The 12131-nt window shown below is 32.9% G+C and overlaps 1 protein-coding gene across 4 annotated transcripts in view; it reads right to left on the bottom strand.

Moving 5' to 3' along the window:
• The window catches only part of ATP8A1 (ATPase phospholipid transporting 8A1), a 94607-nt gene that overhangs the window by 24434 nt on the left and 58042 nt on the right, over nt 1–12131 (bottom strand). For all 4 annotated transcript variants that reach the window (XM_042871480.1, XM_042871482.1, XM_042871481.1 and 1 more), the window contains 5 exons: nt 8177–8360; nt 7963–8073; nt 3402–3476; nt 3149–3271; nt 727–805 (listed from right to left, as the gene is read on the bottom strand). In XM_042871480.1, the coding sequence (XP_042727414.1) occupies nt 727–805; nt 3149–3271; nt 3402–3476; nt 7963–8073; nt 8177–8360 (572 nt within the window). The remainder of the gene's footprint in view (nt 1–726; nt 806–3148; nt 3272–3401; nt 3477–7962; nt 8074–8176; nt 8361–12131) is intronic.

Genomic DNA, 12131 nt, shown 5'->3' with positions numbered 1-12131 from the left:
AGTGAATTGTTTGGCTGCTATCAAGAAAGCTGAGATGACTACTAATTTAACAGAGAAAGTATAAGGCACAAGCTATTCTTACGTTTATATTTTCACAATGTGGAGGCAAAACATCCCAGGCCTATTAGAGCTGCCATAAACACAAATATTCCCACAGCCTGGAAATAACACTTTCTGTCTTTGACAATTAATACGGTGTGCCTCCCAACCACCCTGTTTCCTTCTACATCTCAGGTGCACATATGACAGCTAAGCTAGAACAGTGACAGGACTGAGGTGTCCAGGATGACCCGCTTTGATCTGTCACAAGTCTGCTGATACAGATGTAAGCTACTGGGTTTATATACCCCTGATGCAACAGGAAAGACTATATCCAAAGCCAATAGAGACTTACAAAATAAGAGTCAATGCAAAGGACTCTAGTGATTTACGATCTTTTAAGTATTTTACACAGTAGATTATTATACAAAGATAACAATTAAATAGTAATTTTCTCCACAGTTTAAATTTACTTGAAGCATATTTGTAGTTTTATGTGGACAGTATTGCTTCTGCTTTTAAACACATTTTAAACAAAACATTTTAAATAGACTGCATCTGTTTCAGTTCTAGAAGTGACACTACCTCACAGAGCTAGCAGTATTAATAAAGCATCACTACATTAAAAAGTTACTTCGAAATTCAGTACCTTTTGACATTTATTTTTTTATTTTTCATAACGCTTACCATGCTGGAGGGCTTTCAGTGGAAACCAAAACAGAATGAATGAGTGGAAGAGGCCATTTAAACAATGTACCCAGAAAACCTAAAGGAAAAGAGAAATCCATGAGAACCATTTGCAACAAACTAGCTCTGTGAACCCTGACCTTTCTTTTCATCTGTGTGTTAGATTCACAAAATGTGTTTCTGTCAGGCCACCACTGTGAAGTAACATAATTGACAGGCACTTTCTGCCTCTTAGCTCTTCATGGGTCATTTGTTTATTTTTATGTTTTGAAAAAAAAAAAGTATGTATTATCTCCTCCTTTTAATTTCAAATCAGAAGGGCAATTAAAACTTATACATATGGGAGTATCATCAGAAGAAAATAAACTAAACCAGACAAGTGGAACAATTGCTACATTCTAAGGAAGGGAACTAAAAAAGGACTTCAGTTTTTAAGTTTACTTTTTGCATAACGATTTTTAAGGCAGAACAACAAATCATGAATTCACATAGACTTACCTACACACTTCCACACACAAAGAAATTAAAAAAGGACAAATAATATCTTCCAAAGACTTTTCCTTACATGCACACCTTCATCACACGGATCCCTCTTTAATGTACTTTCAAAATAATTTGAATTAACTTCAAACTTATTTCCATTTATAAAAAAAACTTCCAAAAACAAATGTATTATGTTTACCCAGACACAACCTTCTGATGCTTTCCGTAACAGATATCATACATATTCTTAAGTTTTTTTTTTTTGTTTGTTTGTTTTTTAAAATATCTGTAACCTGTACCTTCAGGATAGCAATTTTTTTTTTTTTTTTCCATTAGCAAAGTATTTGACAATTACAGCCTTTATTAGAACTAACTATTGTGTATTATCAGAGTTCAGATGTTCAAACAATTGAAATTAAGTTGCTTCACGTTTTTCACAATGTCTCAGAGTCTTTTGTTAGATTATACAACTACCCTAGGATGTATGATCCAATTTACACTCCAACACTTTGCACATTTGAACTTGTGCTACTCATTAACCTTTGTCTCTCCCTCTTGCTATGTCATTACCAGAAGTTTTTACTTGACAGAAAGCACAGGTGGATGCAAGAAAAATTAGTTCTACTTTTACATTTTCCTGGCCAATTCTTATTGTCACATGCTAATCCTTTAACCTCTGTCATGACCTCATAACCTTTGATCCCTTTTACCATAACAAACATCTGCATCAACATTCAAGACAGTCATGTTTCCAAATCTTTAACAACACCTATTCAACTTATATAGCTGGGAATTTTGTAGACTTTTACTGCTAATAAGTATCATATGCCACAGAATTTCCAAGGAAGTGAACAATACAACTGTGCAATAAATATATACGTATTGGAGTTATCATTTAAAAACAGAACTGTAACTCATGATGTACACTACTGTATTAAAAGTATCACAACACAGAAGTGCCTGAATTAACAGACCATTGTAAGTCTTGCATTGTTAAAGCATTCGCAGTGACATAATGATAGTTTCCTTATCATTTTCAGGTTTGTGGGTGAAGAGAAGAAGTGAGGCTGAAGGAGAAAAATCTCACACATATAAGATTCAAGGACATTTTAGACAAGTAATTCTCTTTAAAAGTACTTCAGTTTCATAAGAAAAGTGGCACAAGAGTAAGAGGTATCAATCATCACTTAACAGGTATTCAGTGGCAAATTAAGAATGTCTTCAACTTCATTATACAATGACATTACTTCAAAGTCCTAATTATATGCAAAATAATAAAATCAAATCAAAAGGAACCCTTAAAATGTTACAATGCTTGCACAGATTTGGGAAATAGTTCAATTATCTCTTAATACAGATTATTTATGGACAAATCTGTAGAAATTGCATGTTTTATATATAAGCCCTGTGGTTTTTTTTTTTTTTTTACTATTTAATCTCCAAGATCATACAGAGATATTAAGATATAATAAGATATTTTCTACTAGAAGTAGCTGCAAATTTCTTTTGATCTGATGCATTTTTAACTGTATTCAAGTATCTTTTTCCAAAACTCAAAATTAAATTGTAAAATCATAACCCCAAATGGTCAAAGAATTGAACCACGTCCCTCCCTCTACAAATCTAATGACAGATTTAATTGTCCTTCTCCACACTTCTCCATAGGCTTCTGTAATCCATTCCCATATAACAGTACAAACACATACAAACCAATGACAGAGGAGTTTAATCACTTGTGCCTGTAGAAGACAGCTTTATTGCCAGCAGAGAAAAAGAATCAAGGCTGAAAACAAAAGAATACTTGCTGTCTATTTTCACATTTCAGTATAAACAAATACGATTTATATCATTTATGGATAAGTGGACAACTGGAAACAGTAGCAATAAACATCCTCTCCTAAAGATAATTATGTTTTAATTACATTTGATTTTTATCTACCTTGGTATTGAAGTCCAGTGCATTTTGGGAAGTCTTGTATAACTCAGGATATTTCAGCATGTTTTCTTTTCGGCAGGATCTCTCAAATATTCCAAGAGTCAGTGGAGGCATTGCTGTAAACATCTAGTATGTGGATTAAAAGAGCAGATTGCAAGAGTTGAGAAGTGAAGCCTTGCTTAAGGATTATTCAAAGTTGTTACCCAAGAAGTCTTTATGATCATGATTGAAAATGAAAACACAAAAACAACCTTACCACATTGTAAAGGCCTATACACCATCTTTCAAAGAGAATTTGTCCAGAAAAGCCATTGACAAAAGCAAACCAGATCTGAAAAAGAGGAAAATCATACTACTCAAGTGTCTTGCAAAGTGTAATAAACAGATTTTTCTTCAACTTCATAAAACAGGGTATTCCCAGAACACATTTACAATACAGTTGAGAGTGTTCTGGTCTACAACTCTGTGACAAAAATTATTACAGAAACAACTTGCTTTCAGAACAGAAGGGCAATCTGGTCTAATATGTGAGCAATTCCAACTAAATATGAAAATATTTCAGGGAGGTAGCTATTTTCAAAATCAATTTCATGTTTTTTAATATTTAAGAGTAATTTAGCTCAATGCATTTGTATTGTGGGTTTTTTTTTTGTTTTTTTTTGTTTTTTTTTAATGAAACAGGATTACTTTCCTAAAAACATGGAAACATGGAAAAAAGAAACACATTTTCTCGCATTCTTTAGCAATGCATAACCACTTTCTTGTTTTTCTTACCTCATATTTATATTATTTGAATGACAGGAAAATTATGTCATGACAAGAGAGGATGTTTTACTCGTAAGCTATGCCAAAATTATTTTGTCTTTGACAAATACTCATTGTAAGGTATCAGAAGTCAGGATTACCTAAATAATATTCTAGTTAATTTAAGGTTCATGTCTTTCAAGTGAACTTTCAAATGTCACTTCGCAGAGACTCTGCTACAGTTTGCATTTTGTTTGACTTCATAATGGAAGCATGAATTGCTATAAATTCCATGTTTATCAATATATACATAGGCTGATGTGCAGATAATCAAATTCTATGAGCAAACTTATTCTTTTATTACATGGAGGAATGTTTGAACATTTTTGCAAATACTTCGAGGTAGAAAAAAATTGAAATTAGCAACTATTAATACGAAAAACAGGAGTTGAAATCCAGTTAAAACTGCTGTTTATTCAAGCAATAAGTAAAAAGTAAAAATATCTAAGTCCAATTATTGGACCAAGATTGTATACAAGAAGCACAAAAGTTAGATTTGCAATACAAAGTCATAGGACCCGACAAAGTTTCAGAAATCTAAGTTTCTTCTGTTATAACAAATATCCTATTTTCTAATGTTTTATTCTATTAACTTGAAAAGCAGTGTTACTTAAGGGAATTACTCCATAGCTGTTCATTAATCAGATATTTTTATTAAATGTTGTGTATTTTACTTTCGGATTATTGGAGCGGGTATTATGATTAAACAGTGATGAAATTAGATCTTTACAAGCAGTATTTTCTCTGTAATTGAGCATGAGAGTTGTATGAGCATTCATTACTAAACATCAGCATGATTTTTTTGATATTTTACAACTAAGCTTAAACCATGAATCTAGTCTAGACTCATCACTACTGTTCAAGACAAGTTGTGCTCGACTGCCTTTTTTCATTTCAACTTCCTCATAGCTCCTGCATTATCGAACCCCCAGACTAGGAAGATGGCTCTTGGTAGGGGACTGATGGACAGGTAACATTACATGATTTGCCCCTTTTAAAAACACTTAATTTGAAACGGTTTAGGGTGATGTAAAAGCAAATTATCATAGAGGAATAAGCGACTCAGTAGCCAGGCTTAAGTGCATATGTCTCTTTGCTGGTAATGTTAGACAGTTTAACAAAAAATACAACTCTAGTAAGAAAATTATACCCTTTACCTTGCATGAAAACCAAACTCTATAGAGCTGAATACAGTATTAATAGCGACAGTGACAAGAAACACACACTTTCTTCACAATGGGAAATTTAATTACAGACAACTGTGTTTCATTCTGATTTTGGGGGACAATGGATGAAGGCAACTGCATGAGCAAAACATGAGTATTTATGACTTATTTTGCATCATGGTAATTTTGGTTGTGCGCCCCAGTCAAACTGCTCAAATTACTGAGCAAACATCCCCGTAATGAGAGGAAAGGAGAGAGGGGCCTGAGAAGTAATTTGGACTGTAAGAAGGAGAAGTGAAAATTCAGACCATTTTGTGGTTCAGTGATCATGGAATTTCTCTCAAAATAGAAGACTTTAGTTCATAAAATGAGATATATATCAATGCAGATCCTTACATTGCTGTTTTCAAATCATATAATGCAAAAAAAGTGGGCACAAACTGCTTTCCACTGTCTGTTTTTTAAACTGAAGTCAGTACACTTTACATGCACTATAATCATACTTCACTATATAACCTTTAATGTTACGGGGACTAGTTCCATATAAAAGATGAGGCGCATATTGAAATATACACTGAGTCATAACATAGAGTGGAGAAAAAAGTTATTACTGATCACTTCTGGTTTCTTTTCAATAGTTTAGATGTTGATAAACACTATTCAGAGAGCATGAAGTATTACTATAAACCTTCAGCATTCCTAAACCAAGAAACTCGTGGCACCCATTTCACCTCACCTCACAGCTGTCTATGAACAAGGCTGCATTTTAGATTACATGGAATCCATTATAGCACTTGTTTCTACTGAGCAGACATTTAAAATATAACACGCACTTACGAAGTAAAGGCAGCATAATTAATTATTTTCAGCTAATAAATTTTTTTTTTTTTTTTTTTTTTTTTTTTAAATCAACCTTCCAGACATGTCTTTCATAGCATTACTTTCTAAATTCCAAGACAGAAGAGGTGTGGTCACAAAGGCCTCACAGACGTTTTCCTGATGTAGCATTTCTGCATATTAAGCAGCAGCTTACAAATACTCATTGAGCTCTCTGCTCCCACGCCTGATCTGTAAAAAAAACTGAAAAGAGAGATTCAAGACTGGCAGTTGTCCTTTCCAGAGACATTCAATGATGAATTTCTGCCCATTCATTCACAGCATTGACATGAGCCATTAATGTCTGTGAAAGATTTTGAGCTGACAAGTGTTGGGTATATAGTAATTGAAGTAGAAGTCCCCTAATCTTCCAGAGAGGGTGTATATGACAAAATGCTTGTACGTGTGATACGTAAAGGGTCAAAATCCACATTAAAACGATCTCTTTGCCCTCTGTCTGCTCAGCAGGTTGAGGCTTCAACTACTTCTGGTACTTTGTATTTTTTTTCTCTAGGATCTTTGCACCTTGCATTTAAGTTTCTCAGAAAGAATGCAACTAGTGGAATATTTACATCTGATTCAAGTTATACATTTACAACGTGTTTGGAGGTGACAAAAACAGAAAATTAAAGAAAACAAGAAGTATGTTCTAAAGCCCGACTTCGTAAATTTCTCTTTAAGCACCTAATACTGTTTTTCAGTAAATGTTGAAAAAAAAAAAAGTTGAAAAAAATTTGAACATTTGAAAAAACATTGATATAAGAACTACTTATCAGGAATTATGGAAGTAAGATCGTTTGACTAGATAATCTGATTTTTAAAATGCTAGATCTAAAAAACATCTATAAAACACAAAGGATGTTCAATATCTTTTTTTCTCCCCAGCGGCTTTCTATTTTATAAGTTTTTCTAAAGAGTCTGTATACTTACTGCTACTTATAAAATAAAAAGTTTTATAATATTAAATATTTTCAGATATCGCAACAGTAAAAGATCACTAATATAAACAACAAAACCAGAAATATTGTTCTAATGTTTACAGCAAGTTTAACAGGAATAAGGCATTTTCCTTCAGTCAAAATTAAACACATACTGTGCAAAAGTTCAAGATATTAATTTGACAGTGTATTAAAATTTGAAGTGTTTTTAAGAATAACTGTTAACCATGAGGCTGCAATATGATCACGAAGGTTGAAAGCTACATCTACATTAATCATAGTGCAGTACAATTATGGAAGATTTACTTGTAAAAATTACTGTTTAATCAAAGCTTGAAACGTTTTTTTCCATATTTCTAACTCACAACATCACTGTTATGAAAATTCATTAAAAATACACTCAAAGTTGTAAGGCTGCAATGGTCCCAAAGGTCTTGAGAACTACACCTACATGTTGTCTTAACAATACAAATGAAAAGTCCTCTCATACTACTGTATTTTTCACAAGATACCATTCCGATTAAAATTGCAAGTGAGAAAAAAAGGTCAGTTACCTTTAGGAAGGTAATCCTGTTTCAAAATAGAGCTTAAAGAGGCATGGCTACCACCTCAACAAGGAAAAAGCATGCAACAGTGTAATTAAGCATGTAAAAAACCATAAGGATTATTCCAAACAGCACAACACAGTTCAGTAGAGACTTGAAAAAGGACTTCAGTTTACAGATTGGACAATTAATGACATCAGCTCCACAAAGAGCTTAAACACATACATCTCATGGTGAATTTAAGGCTACTTACTTACTAGTAAGATTGTAGTGGGAGGTCTTTTAAGTTAAACAAATAAAATAAAAAAAATCACTAATATTCTAATTAATATTAATATATCACTAATATTCACTAATACGAGTTCAATAAAGATTTATCACTACTGTTCACTGGAAGTTAAATGCTTCTTAAAAATAATATAGAATAATCAAAATCTCAAAAACAATAAAGTTTTAATTTTATAAAGTAGCATTTACTGTAAAATTACCTCAATGATATAAAGGACTATATTCTTGTAGAAGCAATATAAGATGCATTTAGCTACTCTGTTATAATTCCAGGCACCATGAACCAATAACAAATTCTTCAAATACTTGAACTGCAAAAAATGAGAAACAAACATATAATGAAAATGTCCATAGATTGATATTAATTTGATATTAAATTAATTTATTATTGTCTTTTACAGTATAATGGCTTACCTGAGCTATTGAGTAGTCTGAAGAATTAGCAGCCTGTAGACCTTCATTTCCACTAATACCAACACCAACATGTGCTGTCTGTATCATACTAACATCATTTGCTCCATCACCAATTGCTAGAGTTACTACTTTAACTTGCTTTTTGACCATATCTACAACTTCAGATTTTTGAAGTGGAGATACCCTAAGGTGTAACAGAAAAGAAGATAAAAACAACAGAACTTTCAAATAGATGACCTTGAAAAACATGCTTTATTCCTTGAAAAGGCACCAAAACTAGAGTAACATCCTAGAAAATGATATCAGCTTGTTGTTGGCCTTTACACTATTTGCCAAAAGAAAATTCCCAGAAGAATTCACAGAAACCTGGGATTTGTTGAAACAAGGTATTAATAAGACTAGAGACACACAAGTCAAGCAGTAATGGGCCCCTAAAATGGAGTAATGGAAGAAAATCCAACATCGCCACTACTAATAGTAACTTAGAACAACTGTAGGCTGCTTTTCATTTTGCTTTTATACATTTTTATTTTCCTCTCTGCTAAAATACTTATTTTATAAATTTAAGAGGCAGATGTCAAAGCAAACAGGCAGAAGTAACAAGCATGGAGCACCAATACAATAACATAACCTACAGTGCTAAGTTAGAAGATGCAACTTTGAACGCTCTATCCTTCACTCTAACTGATAGTAACTTCTCCTTCATTTGTTTGCACCAACCACCAAGAAATGTGGATGGGCAAGGAACAAACTATTTCTCAAACTACTGAGATGATTCTCAAGATCAAACTCTATCAGTTTTGGTTCCATCTTTCATTATGTCATATGTGTATGTTAGATTTCAAGTTCACAATGTTCTATTTTGAAGTTGAAATTGAGTCCATATATTTGAGATATGATAACTGCAAATAATTTACAAAAATTATGTGTCAGCACAGGCATGTTTCACAAGGTAAGGAAGGATAGGAACAAACTCTAAGAAGTGTGTATATCCAGTCTTGTGCTTCCTGGCACTGGAACTGCCAACCAGACACTTCCTGAATGAGTCATTTAGGGATACTAGAAGAACAGAAGATATGCAAAAACCCAAACCTTACTCTTCTCTATCTCCTAGAATTGCAGAGAAAGCAATTCACATTTCAAAACATGAACTCTGCTGCATCTAGCTGAATTTTCTGTGGAGTTGGGAATGTGCATCCAGTGAAGAGAAGATGAAATGATCCTTTCCTCACGTATCTCTGCAGATAACTAATTCTGACTGCCTCCACGCAAAAACTAAACAAGGTTAAGAAGGAAAACTTGCCCTTGGGTACAAAAAAAGTCAAAACTGAGGAAAAAATGTGCATTTGTAATTTATTTTCTCCAAGTCTTTTTTATGCACTCACAGCAATAATCACTGTGGCACCATAAGCTTGTGGTATTTTGTAGTTGAGGCTGCGAAAGAGTCCCCCTTGAAGTGCCAGAATTTTGGGGTTGTGTTATATAGGGATGTTCATATCTTAATTCTTCCAGGTCAAAAAGAATAAAAATAGAACAATATAAAATAAGAATAATATAAAAAAAGTTTTTGGGAACAAATTCAGAAATGAAAGCCACAAAAGCGCAGTTATTTCTGAATAATGTCTCTTCCTGAACACACTCTGTATATTGCTACTCACTGGGATACCGCGAAGCAGCAGAGCCTTTACAGTTTACTAGTACATTTCTCAACTGAACTAATGCACTTGTAAGCTCAGTAAGAGGAAGAAATATTACAATCAAACAAAAAATTCAGCACTATTCTATAGATCCTCATCAAAGATTCTGTAACTTCGGGGTCCCAAAGACACCAAAGGCCTCAGGATACTTGAGAAAATTACACGCATATATTATTGATGAGACTTGTGATAGCTAGTTGTATAATTTAGTCAAACTATTTTTCAGAACATGGCATAGTATGACGTTTCTGTCTGTGCAATGATCTTTACAGTAACAGCCAGGCTGAATAATCTGCCTTGTCTTGACTTTGCTCTTTTGTAATTCAGTTTGAGGGGAAAAGTTCTTTTCTCTAACTGAATGTACATTTCCTCACATTTCTTCTCCTTGCCTCTTCCAAAAAACCTCCAAAATAGAACAAATACCTCATGTCTTTTAAGATTAAGAATGAAATTAAGCTCTCCACATTCAGCCGCCTTCTTTTTAAATAGCATTGAGTCTGAAGGTAAGCACTATGTAAGAGCATGCTATGAGATTTTTGAGAAAGGCAATTGGGATGAGTACAACTTTGTGGTGAACTTGGGATGAAAGCTTATGGGTAACAATCCTCTAGAAGAATCTCTGGTCCAAGTATTTTAAGAAGTATTTCTAAGATTTTTTAAAAATTGTTTTTAAAATTTGAATACTGCTGATGAGTATAATATCAAGATCAGCATTAGTCGGCTTCTACAGAAAATTCCTGACCTGATAACTTCAAAAAAAATCTTTCCAACTTTCCAGGAACAGCAACTTGCTACCCTTTTAGAAAACATTATAGAGGCAGCTGGAAGATGGCATTTACTTTCATTGCCAAGTGAAAGCGACGTGTTCGGTGGATACATCTAAATTCAAGACACCAAAAAAAAACAAAACCAAAACACCAAACCACCTCCTTTTCAATTTGTTTACTCCAAGTGGTGCATTTTTACTACAAAATAATCAATTTGACATTCTTACTGCACACGTTATTTAGAAACCAATACAGAGCTGGAATTCAGTTTATTTAAGTCTTTAAGCCAAACATCTGCTTGGGATTAATAACATATGAAGATTTTTTGAAGTAAAATATCTACTAAATATTTGTCAGCTTCTTGTGTTATGGCTACTCTTATTAAAAATTCATTGGTAAAAAACAACTCCAAAGAAGTGAATATAGTATGTACACTTCAAAGAAAACAAAGTAATTTGTAGTTTTAAAAACAAAGTAGTGTTTAAAATGTTTAGTGCTATTATATGGATGGAAAAGAGGTTGAAATTTTAATATACGCACAGCAATATATTTAAGTGATTTGTATTAATTAAAATGATAATTTTTGTCTTCAAAATCAGAAACAAGTAGAGGCAATTTTATATGCTGGAGCATTAACAGCAAAAAGTATTTTGATAGAATTTCTACTTTAGAGAATTATGTGGGATTGAAGATGTGCATATTAGAACAGTGAATGCTACAAGCAAATATTTTAGTTTTAAACCTGCATCCAATTTTAAACAACCACAAAATATGTCAGAGCATATACCTAGATATGTATTGAAACCAGATGACCTGAGAATATTATGGAAATACAGAAATAGCTCGGAAAACGCTGTTAGAATGGAAACCTTCATTTTGTACTTTTTGTTGTTTTGTCACAGAAAGGTTAGCAATACATGACAACTCTATGTACAGAATACCTTGCAATGGCTCAACAGTTCAACAGAAACAGCAATCACATCTTTTCAAACAGTTCAACAGAAAGAGCAATAATGTTTTTTCAGAAAATATAGTTGTATAGAAATATATAACTAGTTATATGTTTTATATATATTTCTATACAATTAAACTATATATATAGTTATATATTTCTATACAACTATATATAACTATAGAAATATAGTTCAAGGAAAGAAAAGAAAGGAACAGTTTTGAAATAAACATTCTATATTCAACCCATCTATGACCTGTTATCTGTTATAATGAGCAAAACTGGAAAGACTACTGCTGTGAATTTTCTAAAGCAATTATAATCAGGCACAGTACCCAATGTAAAACAAAATGGAATTAGATGTAACAAACATATGGAAACCTCTAAAAATGCGAGATCTCATGCTTACAACACTTCTATACTGAGAAACAGCAGGACACCTGGACTACAGAAGACTCTAAATATCTGTTTTTGAATTCACCATGCCTACACCCAACAGCTTTTTCCATACTATTACAAAGATCAAAACAGCAAAAAAT

This window comes from Lagopus leucura, unplaced genomic scaffold (genome assembly GCF_019238085.1).
Source record: "Lagopus leucura isolate 7727_CA_CO unplaced genomic scaffold, USGS_WTPT01 Super-Scaffold_100004, whole genome shotgun sequence".
Lineage (NCBI taxonomy): Eukaryota > Metazoa > Chordata > Aves > Galliformes > Phasianidae > Lagopus > Lagopus leucura.
The sequence above is the reverse complement of the archived record's forward strand: the minus strand, read 5'-3'. Positions and strand labels throughout refer to the sequence as shown.